This window comes from Cetorhinus maximus, chromosome 12 (assembly GCF_964194155.1).
Source record: "Cetorhinus maximus chromosome 12, sCetMax3.hap1.1, whole genome shotgun sequence".
Taxonomy (NCBI): Eukaryota; Metazoa; Chordata; class Chondrichthyes; order Lamniformes; family Cetorhinidae; genus Cetorhinus; species Cetorhinus maximus.
In genome coordinates, this window is record NC_135890.1 from 79,762,264 (window position 1) to 79,776,164 (window position 13,901).

Here is a 13,901-nt window from a genome sequence, read left to right on the forward strand (position 1 = left end):
CTCTGCTTTAGCTTGCCCTACCTTTCTCCCTTGTGGGAATGTACCTAGACTGTACCCAAATCATCTATTCTTCAAAACATGATTAAGTTTTTGCTTGCCAATCTTCGATTCCAATTTACCCAGGACAAATCTGCTCTCAACCCGTTGAGATTGGCCATCCTCCAATTAAGTATTTTTACTCTAGATTGCCTCTGTTCTTTTCCTAGTTAATCCAAACCTAATGATACAATGATCACGGTTCCCAAAATGTTCCCATTCTGACACTTGTTCTAGTTTACCCACCTTATTCGCAGAACAAAATCCAGCAATGCCTCCTTCCTCATCGGGCTGGAAAAAAATGGATCAGGAAAGTTCTCCTGAACACACTTCAAAAATGCTTTCTCCTCTCTCCCAATCCTAATCTCTATTCAGATAACTGAAATCCCCCAATGAAACACTACTCTACAGTTCTTGCACCTTTCTGTAATATCCCTGTAAATTTGCTCCTTTATATTCTTCCCATTAGTTAGTGGCCAATAGCATAATTGCACCTCTACTATTTCTTAACTCTAGCCAAACAGATTCTGTCCTTGACCCCTCTAGGAGATCCATGCTCTCCAGCCCTGCAATATTCTCAAATTGAACTCCACTCCTTCTTTCCTTCCCCATCTTAACACGCTGCATTTAGTATTCAATCCTGCCTTTCTTGGAGCCAAGTTCCTATCATCACCACTATATCGTATCCCAGTCTTTGTACATTTACACAAACTGAATGAACTCCAGTGACGTGAGTAGCACAAATTGTCTACGTTCAGAAATAAATTTATTTATTTTTCAGTTGGCTGATTTATCACAATTAACCATCTGAAAAATTCACATTTCTTCTTTGTAGCTTAGAACATTGACGCAGAAGATTGAACAAACAGCTAACAATGTTACTATAGTTTTTCAGATAGACAATATCTGACTTCAGTTCTAGCTTCAAATAGAAAGCACATCCCCCCTGCAGATGCTGCCACTTTCCTACTTCTAGTCAAACTGCTAAAACCACTGAAAAGTTAATTAATCACAAACACGTTTAACACTGTGTGAAGCCTGAACTTACTGTTCTCGACGACTAGTCATTATTAAGCTATTTAAATGAGACATTCTGTAATGGAGGACACGACAGGGGAAGTCTAATGAGCCATTATATCTTTCAGTTGATGTTGAATAATGATGCAAAACTATAGGCAGACTGATGGCTTGCTTAATCATGCAGTTGAGTCAACACTGTGTCTGTCAATCTGACGCTATCATCAACTCAGAAGACAGAAGAGAAACTACACAGTTTAGACTTAACCGAATATATGGACAAACTGCCCCAGAGGCAGAGGACGACAATATTGGTGAATTCAAAAAGGAACAGGATAGAGTTTTGGCAGAGTAGCTAATGGAGCATGAGATATGGAGGAAGAGACATCATTTATAGAATTCCAAGACTGGCCATATGGACTACAATGGTATTGATATTCAAACAAAATGTAGCTAAAAGAGTTATTTTATCACCACTGATTTTTCAAAACTTTTAAAAAAATGCTTGCAGCATAGCAGTTGTAATTAAGATATTTTAGGAAATGTAAGTATAATATGTAATGCACAGAACCAGAATGTCATTAGATACAAAGATATAAAAGCGATCATCCATTACTACAAGCGCTGTTTGGCATCAAACCCAGTGCAGTCTCAGGGGAGCCCAGATGGTGAATTTATTGCAATCGCGCTTAGTTGACACAGAGTATGGCATATGTATAACAATGTCATTATTCAGTAAAGGATTTAAATCAAGACAGAAGGGGTGCGATATCAAAGAACACTGTGTTCAAACTCAAGATGACGGTTTAATGACAAAATGGTTACATCTATCACTGATCTTCTGAATAGATTTTGGTGTTCTTGTGAAGGTGACACTCTGTACCTTGTAAACAATTTTGGGCAAGGTTGCAGTCGCTGTTCCAAAGTCATTATTAAATTGGCCAATAGAAACTCTCTGAATTACACATCAGCTAAATTAGCTGCATGGTATTAAGCTGCACCGACTCAAAACAGTATTTGGTGTTATCTTGAATCCGAGTTTCTTTAACCCTGGGGGAAATCCTCCTCAGGGTTCAAGGTTCTATTCAGGAACCTTGATGGAAGTCTGATTATGGAATTCAAGTGAAAAGGGTGATCAAGCTTGACCGTAACCACCCTTCAGATGATTGGCCCATTGGCACTGTCAAGGCTCATGCACGAGAAATGGCCATTTGGTTAATGTACTAGGAAACCATTGCTACGCATGGAATTCTGCTCCAACATAACTCACCATCTTCAGAGAGACAGAGTAGGGGAGGGAACCAGGGAAAATCTTCTGTAAAAAAAAAATTGCTAACCAAAGCCTCCCAAACTTAACATTTACATATTATATCAATGACATCTAATTATTTGCCGACATGCATTGAGGTCACTGTATTTTCATTCTACATTGGAGATTTTAAACACGCTAATTTTAATGTGTCTTCTCCATGCAAAAGCACAAAGATAAAAAGTTGAGGGAACATGTTTATAATTATGTAGTTAATAACAAAGCTGTAAAGAGCAAAGCTGTTACACAAGCAATGTTTAAATGCAACTTACCCAGAAGACATCATAAATGAGGAGTCCAGAAAGCAGCAAGCAGGAAACTTTAAGACTTGGTAATCGTACAAAAGCGATCATGGCCACGCAGAGCCCCATTGCCAAAGCTGCAGAAAACACGAAAAATTCATTGGCAAACTGCAAAGTTAGAACAGCAATTTCTGAGTTAGTGTGTTAAATACTGAAAAAAAAATCAATAAACTAGGTCTCCAAAATATTCATTTAATGTACAATTAATGGAAATTAGTTATTTCTTTTCAATGGTTCCCACAGATGTCTGATTCATTGGGAAGATAGGTACTTTTGGAAGGGACTTACTGGAAAAGTTTGGAGCCAGTTCCTTTCCTTTTCGGGGAGTTCTACACATGTGTAATTTTCATATTGTGCCAGCAGAGATATCCAAGTAATTGGAATGATTTGAGCAGACCACCCAGTTTTAGCCAGAACTGTTATTCAGTGCAAGTGGCTTTCATTTCTAAGTATTATGTTTTCATTTTCTGTTTTGGTGGTGCTAGTTGAGTAATAACTATTGGCCATGATAGCAAAAATACTCTGCTTTTAGAATACCACCATGGATCCTTATACATTTGCTGAACAGGCAGTTTGATATCTCAAATGATACCTTCAACAATGTAGCACTCACTCAGTCCTGCATTAAAATGTCAACCTAGATTATATACTCAAGTCCAAAAAAATGGATTGAACAATCTATGACTCAGGTTATTTTTTAAACTGAAATTTGGACTGTTTCTCTTCCTCATTCCGATCAAGATGAAAACAAAACAAAAATGACACTAAAATAGATTTATATTATTGGACAAAATCAACATTGGGATAAATAAATAGTGCTTTAAAAAATGAAAGGAATAGAATGAGTACAGGAAGTCTTAGAAATGAAGCTACGAGTGGCAATGTGCAAGTGATGAGTGCAAAGGCAATTAAAAAACCAAAAAATATTAGGAAACTAGTCAGAGAAGTGGTACTCAGAATAAATAGGCATAATAAAGTAAAAATCTAGAGGCTTTAAAATTCACCAATCAGATCATACCTCCTTGTACAATTCTGGTCAGTGTGGGAATCGTTACAAGTGCTATGAGGAAAGATTAAAGAAACAAAAGTCTTACAGTATACTTACAGTATAAAGAGAAAGTTATGGGGGCACAAATCAAGTCATATTGAAAAAAACAGACTTGGTGAAGCTAAAATATTACTTCAGGATAACTAAGGATCAAAGGATATAAATTTAAAATACTGTTCTATATTACTGCGCTAAATGTTTCACAGTTCTAGGCATTAATATTCAATTGGAAATGCAAGATTTTCTCCTCAGAGTTCTGAAAAGATAGGAATGCACTAATCAGTTCGACCAACCATTTTAAGTGTCAGACAGGCTTGCACATCTATTTTGTGGAATTTCTGGAATTAGACTTCACAGATTGAAAAGTTGCAAACGTTGATAATGTAGCATTTTTGCACAACTTCAATGAGCAGATGTGGTAAACAACGAGGAGGATAGTAGATTTCAGGAGGACATAGACAGACTGGTCAAATAGGCAGATAATGCAGAGAAGTGTGAGGTGATGCATTTTGGAAGGAAAAATGAGAGGGAATACAAGTTAAGTGGTACAATTTTAATGGAAGTGCAGGAACAGAGAGACCTGGAGGTATACGTATACAAATCTCTGAAGGTTGCAGGAGAAGTAGAGAAAGTTTTATAAATAGAGGCATAAAGTACAAAAGAAAGGAGGTTATGGTAAACCTTTACAAAACACTGATTGGGCCTCATCTGGAATATTCTGGACAACATACTTTAGGAAAAGGTGTCCAGGCCTTCAAGGAGGTGCAGAGAAGACATTCTAGAATGATTACTGAAGTTCCTCATCCCTGCTATGTAGGGAGACAAGAGAAACTAGGATTGTCACCTGCAAAACAGAGATAGTAACAGGGGGATGTAATTGAGGTGCTCAATATTGAGGAGTTTTGATAGAGTACGTAGAGAGAACCATTGTCACTGGAAAGTGAGACAGCAACAATAAGACGAGAACATTAGGGGGAAGTAAAGGGGGTCTTTTATGTAGTGAGTTATGATCTGGAATGTGCTACCTGAAAAGGTGGCTGAAAGGAATTCAACAGTAACTTTCAGAAGAGAATTAGATAAATAATTGAAGAGAAAGTGAGTGAGACTAATTGGATAGCTCTTTCAAAGTGTCAGCAGACACTGGGCTGAATGTCCTCCTACTGTGCTGTATGATTCTAATGACTAAGATCCATACAATTTCATTTGCTACTCGAGGAATTTAACATGCAATACTCTTGGAATCATTTCACATCTTGGAAACATTTTTGCATATTTCAAACAGGAGAAATCTACATAATTGTGAATAGTAATTATAATGCTATGCCCACTCATTTTGACAAAATGACATGGGTCACAGTTAAGAAGACGGCATGTAGAACAACAGTAATCACTTTATAAAATGAAAATATCATGTTAATTCAAATTTCTAACCATTTCATCAAGATAATGCATTAAAGAATTCTTTCTCCATATTCCCTCAAGTAATTAAAAAAAAAATCTCATTTCATATCTCAAAACAGACAGATCATTAACAACACGAGTGCTAGTGCAGTTAGCCATAGGAGTTCTAGTTTTCCAAAGAGCTGCAGGACCCTTCCTCAGTGAATGTCACCCATCAAAACAACAAATTTTTACTGTCCTTTCTTCCTCTTCTGAAAGCATGAACTCATACTGACGGTGCCAGTAGCATCACAGTGCCTCACCTAACTGACCATTTTTGTTGTGTGAGCCTAGGAAGCAATATTCAACCAAGGAGGGCGCTGCATCAAGGACATGATCCTGTTCTCTCCAGCTCTCCGTATAAGCGTATTTTCCAGCACCTGTCAATGGATACTGTTGAGTAGAATTCTGGTTGACTTCTCCCCTTAACCTTGATTCACTGAGGCCAACTGTAGAAACCCAACCATAGAAACTCAACTGTTACCCCAATTGAGATAAAGCTAACTCAGTACACCAAAGAATCTTTCTGGGCCCAGTGGTGACAATGAAGTTATCAACCAATGAAAATGAGAACAACTGCAGTTGTAGTTGGGGGAAGATTTATGCCAGGATATGTCTATTTTAATTTCCATGGGTGATTTGTAGAATATCTATATTTTAACTTCCACACCTTTATTTTTTTCTCAACCTTCCTTAGGCCCAAGTCTCCTATCTCCTGCTCTGTCACATCATAATTTCATTTCTTCCTTCTCAATGCCAGCTGCCTCAGCTTCCAACCTCACTGATCTTTGCATCCAGCACAGGCACTGGAGGCAATTCATACTCATGTACTTCCCATTCCACTCACCACACCCACTCTACACTTTTGGATTCTACCAGAGGATCAATTACTGTCTGTCTGCATTTCCCTCCAAAGTGTTCATTTACTCTCAAAAAAGAAAAGGCCCTGGTGATCCAGGCTTTGAATGAAATTTGGTTCACTGGTGACAACACCTTGCTCCTTAAAGCTTTCCCGTCTGGTTAGATTTTCTACCATCTGCACTGCTGAAACTGTCTCATCAACACACCACTCCTTGGTCTCTCCTCACACTTTTCAGATGCCTCCTCCTCCTCCCACCACCTCATCTTGCTCCAGCCTTCACTTGTACATTAAGATCCATGCTGCCCACTGGCCCTTCAGCCCCATTCCTAGTTTTTCCAAGAGATCTTCATCCTTTTTTCATTCCTCAACTCCTGCATTGACTCCTCATCCTCGGTAATTTCCAACTCCATTTCAGTTTCACTTGCTCTTTTCTCAGAATTCACTGTCTTCCTCTTAACTATAAGCACCCCACCCTGCATATAAACTCTGCTACCCATTTCACAGCCTCCCCATGATCTTGCCAACTCCTGCAGTCCCTCTACTCTCACCGTTTCCATCAGTAATAAGAACATCTCCAGCAACTTCTTTATACTTTCACATTCCCTTGCCAAGCTCATTTGCTTTAGGATTTGTCCCTTGAATAAAACTGTTTCCCAAGTCATTTCCAATGCACTTTCAAACTCCCAATTGCAAAATTAGTTGAATTGGCTTAATGGAGCCAACACAATACACAGGAATTCAGAAAAGAAAATACTGCAGATTCTGGAAATCTGAAATAAAAATAGAAAATGCTGGAAATACTCAGCAGGTCTGGCAGCATCTGGAGAGAGAGAAACAGAGTTAATATTTCAGGCTAATGAACTTTCATCAGAACCCGTTTCCAGCATTTTCTATTTTCATTACACGTGAATTTAAGCCAACTGAACAAGATTCTCTTCTACTTCCAAGGGGGTGAAAACAAGGCAGCACCATCATTCATGGCTCCTTCCTACAGCAACAGCACCACTATTGTTATGGAAGTTCAGCCAGACTTTTTGCATCCATGATGCCATACATGACACTGAGATAAGTTTTCAACCACATAATCCCTCATCTTCAAGACTGCTTACGTTTACCTCCAATAGTAGACCTTTCAACTCTATCCTTGCCTCAGTTCATTCACTGGCAAAACCCTCATACGTGCCTTTTGTGACCTCTAGCGTTGACTTTTCTAATGCTCTCCTCACCTATTAGCCATCTTCCACCATACATAAACTTTCATCCATGTCCATGTCCTAACTCAGACCAAGTCCATTTACCCAACACCCCTGTGTTCACTGACCTACATTGACACACAGTTAAGCAATGTCCCCATTTTGAAATTATCTTTCTGGTCTTCAAATCTCTCCATCATCTCAACCCTTCCTATTTCTACAACCTTCTCCATTGCAGCAAATAATTAGGAAGACAAATGGAATGCTGGCTTTTATTGCAAGGGGGATGGAGTATAAAAGCAGAGAAGTCTTGCCACAACTGTACACGGTATTGGTGAGACTGCACCTAGAGTACAGTGTATAGTTTTGGTCTCCTTATTTAAGGAGAGATATACTTGTATTGGAAGTAGTTCAGAGAAGGTTCACTCGGGTGATTCCTGGGATGAAAGGGTTCTTTACCGAGGAAAGGTTGAGCCTATAACCATTGGAGTTTAGAAGAATGATAGATCTTTTGAAAAATATAAGATTCTGAAGGGGTTTGACAGGGTGAATGCTGAAAGGATGTTTCCCTCATGGGGGAATCTAGAACTGTGGGGGTTTGGGGGAGGCACAGTTTTATAACAAGGGGTCTCCCATTTAAAACTGAAATGAAAAGTCCTCTGAGATGGTCATTAGTCTTTCCAATCCTCTTCTCCAGAGAGCAGTGGAGGTTGGGCCATTGAATATATTCAAAACTGAGTTGGACAGATTTTTGATCTACAAAGAAGTCAGGGTTATGGCGGACAGGCAGGAAAGCAGAGTTAAGGCCACAATCAGATCAACCGCAATCTTATTGAAGGATGGAGCGGGCTTGATGGCCTGAATGGCCTACAGCTGCTCCTATTTCTTATGATCTTATTCCTACAACCCTTCAATATCTCTGCACTCCTCCAATTCTGGACTCTAGAACAGCCCAGATTTCCTTTGCCCCATCATTGGCAGCCATGCCTTCAACTTTCCAGGCCCAAAGCTCTAGAATTACCCTTCTAAATCTCTGCCTTTTTGTCTCTCCCTTTAAGATGCTCCTTAAAACCTATTCTTTGGTCAAACTTTTAATGCTCTGTCTTAATAGCTCCTTACGTGGTGCGGTGTCAAGTTTTGTTTCAGAACATTTCAACGAAGTGCCTCGGGACATTTTACTGTTGAATGTGCTATATAAATGCAAGCTTTTGTTCAAGTATGATTATAGCATATGGAGCTTAAAGCTTTTATGGGCAGGGAAGAATTCAATATGTTAAAATATAGATATGTTGAAAAGGTTGGCAAAGAAAGCCCCATCTCTGTAATAACATTTCCTAAGCTCAATTGACCAGATGATATTCAACAGGAATTTGCATCAGGTTCTCAATAAAACATTAGAAGGCAAAACATTTACTTTAACACATATCCCAGAAATAAAAGCATTAGAATGAAGTTACCAGCACTCGTTAATCCCTTCAAAAAAAATCAAATGATTTATTTATCAGTACAGCATGTTCCATTTTTTAAAAACTTAGCAGTTCAACAACATTATAGTCTTATTAGAACCAGTTCAGAAGTATGTGAAGTGCATTCATGTCAGGTTTGAAGCTTCCTCCTCAATGACCAGATTCAACATTCATGTGCTACATGCTATACAGACTGACCCAGCTCACAATAATTTTGAGTATCTATTTGTGGCTAAGACCTGCACATTATACTTTCTCTTTCAAATAAAATCAACTCTATTTTGGTTTGTATGGTTCTAGTTTAAGGCTACCTGCAAATACCAGCTACAGACATCACCATGACATAAGAGGCTTTTCAGTTTTCATGTAATGGAACAAATGTTTCAAACCAGGCTGGTGCAAGAAACTGAGGAGGCAATCTCTCACCTTTTTGTATTCAAACTATATGGAGTCTCTCTGACCTCAAGATACTTTTTAAAGTCTTCCTAAAATTAGCTTAGAAAGAGCAAACCCTCCCACCTGTCCACTTTAACAATTTACATGACATCTACTGGGAGTGGTTACACGCATGCAAGGAACATTCTGGCCAGAGTTCAAGCCAGGCAGCATAAATTCTGTACTGCCCCCTCTGGTGTCAGTGCTATTTTTTTAAAAAAAAGATTTTCTTTGAACACCAGTACACCTCTAAAGAATTTGTCCACACCAAGATGATATACATATTCTTGAATGGCCCAAAGATAAAAAATTGGCTATTGTTCAGTATCTGACAAAATGGCTACTCATTCCACATTGCCCGTCCATGCATCCACCTCTCCACATTGAACTCTCCCAAAATGCTAACACGCAAAGTAAGTTTTGCTCTGAATACATATTATAAACTCTTATGTCAAAGAATCGCAATCCATGACAACTGCCAATCTTCAAATTATATGTTAATGCTGTACTGCATATTGTTACATTAATATTAATTACAATAGGTAGGAATATAATGATAGGGAGAACTGAAGGGAAGAAAATTACAGGGCTAAATGGAGAGGGCTGGGGACTGGGATTAACTAAATTCTTCTTGCAGAGAGACATAGACTTGACAGGCTGAATGGCCTCCTTTTGTGCTGCAACCCTTCTATGATTCTATAATCGTCTGCAAAGAAATTAAATTGTTAACTGTCAGGCTTTAAACCTTATTTCTTTCAAGTTATGCAATAGGTTACCCAAGCACAATAGAGGAGAGTGAATAACAGAACTGCAATTCAAAGGGGTTAGAAGTTACTTAAAAATTGCAAGTTATCTGAATCATAAGACAAACGGCCTTTAACTCAGCAGCAGATAAAAGGCTCACTCCACACAATACACTTCTATCATCTTTCTTGTTTTGATGATAAGTTGAACTGGAAACTTGTTAAACCCAGAGACAGACAACAGAGGACAAATGGTGAACAGTTGCTTGGCAGTACAGAACTTGAATACTACTGAAAGGAGAGAGACATTGCAGAAGCTTTTCATCTTGCACTCATCAGGACAAATGCAAGAATGCCAAATTTCAAACAATCATAATTTATAACCACAGGAGAAAAGGGTGCTGATTGATTGGCAAGTTGACTCTGATTGGCTGAGGCATTGCCATGGAGAAAGCAATAGGGAACTTTAGGCTTGTGAAGGTGGATCTTATTTTAATATTTTGGGAATATGGTGTTATTCACTAAAGAAGGCTGTGTGTGTGTGTTAGTAAAGACAGCTTGCCTGTGGGAACTGAGAGATGAAAGGTAAAGTTTCTAGATGCATACATTTGTAATGAGAGGATCTGGTGAAGTGGATTTATGAGTAAATAGGTTCTGTTTTAAAATTTGCATTAGGTGATAGGCAAGGACTTGGACTTTTCAGCTGTTAACTTTCAAAGGGCAGTTCAGAAGTGACATGGGACTTGTACAACTTACAAAGATTTCTTAAATAAACAAGGGGAGGTTAAATTTTATCTGACCCAAAAGTAGAGGCAACAGGAAAACATGAAAGATTTTTGTATTTGGAAAAGTTGAATTAAAAGAGGTGTTTGAGAACAATAGGATCTAAGATGAAGGGGAACAAATATATTTAAGGAAAGGTGTTGAGTTGAGTGGCTGTGTGGGGAGATATTCCGAGACCAGCTCTGTGCTGAGAATAGGTGCGGAATCTGAAACAGCTATCCAATGAGACCAGAAAAGTCTTTGTCCCAGAAAGCAGTTTTGTTTTCTGAACTTTCCTGAATTTCCACAGCAGAGTGGAAAAGAGTGAGAAGTCGTGTGGTATACCTCTTACTAAAGTGACAGCAGTTTTTGTCTTGGATGATACTACTGGATTTTTATGGTTAAAAATCTATGAGGGAGCTGTTGCCAAGTAGTTTACTTGCGTGTTCTGACCAAGTGGATTTTTTTTGGAGGATGTTTTGTGAGACTATTTAGCTATGAAACTTTAATCTTGTTGTGCAAGGTTTTTTTTGCTAATAAATCTTTTAGTTTTAGGATCCTAAAAGTGTTACTGGACTTTTTTGCTTCTGGGATCAGCAGTTCTTTCCCTCGTTTTCAAAATACAAAAAAAATGTTATGATCAGAAAGGCAAGTTACCCTCTGGGATTTGACTTACTCAGCAAATAACATCAGCTACGGTTGTAACAGGCTTCCCAAGCTCCTGAGTAATTCAAAAAAAGTGCAAGGCTTAAACATATTCCTTTTGTTTGCAGAGAATGATACCCTGCTTATGAGCGAATGTTGCTTCTAGCAGGCATAAATGAGCTTTTTCCCCGATGAGTGCAAGACGAAAAGCTTCAGCAACATGTCTCTCTTTTCAACAGTATGCAAATGGTAAAGGACAATAAAGATACTCCTGCTGATTGTGATAAAAGTCTTGAAGACACACAGCAAAAGATCAGATGAATCTTATTTTAGGGGATTTCATGTTAAGTAAATTGCGCAAAATAATATGTGAATATTCTGATACCAACAACTCTGACTAACAGCAATAACTCTCACACATCAAAATTAAAATCAAATATTGATTCAAATATTAAACTTAGTATTCTTCAACAATTCTGACAAATACACTGCACAGGTAAAGAGTAAGGGAAATGTGAAACTATTCATCTTGAATTTGTTGAATTAAGTCTCTAACTTTAGTCCAAAGCTAAATTAGTTAATTTCTAATATTTTTGCTACATGTTGGTTAAGGTTTTGATCTTTCAGTTCCACAAACAATGTGCAAATTGTACTCACTTCCCTTCCTCACAAACAACTAATTTAGTCATTCACATTAAACAAAATAACATGCAATCCATTTTAAAATACAAATAGATTTTGTGTTTCCTAATCAGCTCCTATACTGAAGATAATCAAACCATTTTGGATTTCTTTTAAAAACGTTTCTCTCTCAAAACAACGAAAACCAATAATTTGACTTCCGGCTCTTGACCTTTAGGCTTCCTGTTGTCGCCCACTTGTGCTGTTACTAAATTCAGTTGCGATTCTAATAAACAATGCTTCCAAAGCCACTGATAAATTCACACATAGCAACAATGAAATACTACATGTTGAAACCGAAATTAAAATTCCAATTATAAGGTCACCAGGGAAGCATGTGATCTTTCAGGAGTTGCACTGGAATCGCATGAGTAACTGTAATGCTTGATTCTGCTTAGCGTAAGAAAGAGTTTATCCATTTATGTTGCAGCTATATATCAAAAAGATAATTAAATTCCTCACAAATCTTTGATAAATGAAAAAAGATCAGGGGAACAACAGAACACACAATTAATCTCACCCATGAGTAAGAAAGTAGGTGTTGGTATTTAACACGCAATCCCTTCACCACTCATGCACAGTGGTAGCACTGTGTACCATCTACTAGATGCTCTGCAGCAACTCATCAAGGTTCCTTCAACAGCACCTTCCAAACGTGCAACCTGTACCACTTAGACGGGCAAGGGCAGATGATGTGTAGGAACTCCACCACCTGCAAGTTTCCCTCTCAAGTCATACACCATCTTGATTTGGAATTATATCGCCGTTTACATATATCGCTGTCGCTGGGTCAAAATCCTGAAACTCCCTCCCTAACAGCACTGTGGGTGTACCGACAGCACATGGACTGCAGCGGTTCAAGGAGGTAGCTCGCCACCACCTTCTAAAGGGCAATTTGAGATGGGCAGTAAATGCTGGCCTTGCCAGCGATGCCCACATCCCGTGAAAGATTAGAAAAAAAGACTGGACGGTCTCAATCTTCATGGCAAGTCTATGAGCTCCTCGCACTTGTTGGAGGTGAGGGTGAAAGAGGCAGGTGTTTAGAAAGATGGTTTTCAGTAGAAAAAAGGCTGCATTTCAGTGTGATTCTACAATAGACAGCAATTTCATCAGACAAAAGCAGAACCCAATGGTGCTCTATATGGTCCAGCCAGATCTGGCAGTGAAGGGCTAAACCAGCTGTCTGCAACATCTGTTCAAACCTATGTCCCTTGGGCTTAAGAGAGGGTTGCTCTGGGGAAATAGAGTGAGTATGTGTAATGATTTTAATGGGGACTGTGAAAGTAAGTGTGTGGTGGAGCAGACCAGCAGCTGCAGAAATGTTGTGGTGAACAGAAGGCCAAAAACTATACAGTAAGATTTTGAAAGCACAGCTGGAATTGAATTGGGGGAAGAATTTTTTCCAGTGGCAGATACAGAAGGAAGTCAAGCTGGTGGGTAAAGCCAGATATGGATGGAGAACGTTACAAGGAAGTGATCAGCAATGGCTTTGCCTGTGATTGATTGCCTCCTTACTGTGTAACAGTTTGTAAATTCCAAGCACAGAAATGAAAAAAGATTTGAACTTTACCAGTTACATGATTAGAATAAACTGTACAGAAATGGTAGCATCTTGTGCCAGATGCACAAGACTTCAAGGCTGAATCTACAATGAGTTTTAATTTGGCAGTGTTTTGTAGAGTTAAACATACCCGTGCAAGAAACCCTCTGACACGGTCTACAGCTTATTTTTAATGGGGCTATAAGGGGCCTCAATTTATTAAGGGGTAAGACCACTAACCTGATATAATGCAACTTTGCAGAAGCTATACCATGCGCCTGGGAAGGCTCTGCACTTGAGCAGAGGGAAAAGAACGGATTAAAACATATCAGGAAGCTAAGAGTTTTAATGAGCTTGCAGTCTTCTATTTCTGAGCAGATGGATCTTGCACACAGCCATCAGTTGGTGGATCGGGGGTTATG

At 38.7% G+C, this 13,901-nt stretch overlaps 1 protein-coding gene across 4 annotated transcripts in view; it reads right to left on the minus strand.

Moving 5' to 3' along the window:
- Nucleotides 1-13,901, minus strand: part of sppl3 (signal peptide peptidase 3) — a 187,424-nt gene that overhangs the window by 20,759 nt on the left and 152,764 nt on the right. For all 4 annotated transcript variants that reach the window (XM_078553987.1, XM_078553988.1, XM_078553990.1 and 1 more), the window contains one exon: nt 2,635-2,741. In XM_078553987.1, the coding sequence (XP_078410113.1) occupies nt 2,635-2,741 (107 nt within the window). The remainder of the gene's footprint in view (nt 1-2,634; nt 2,742-13,901) is intronic.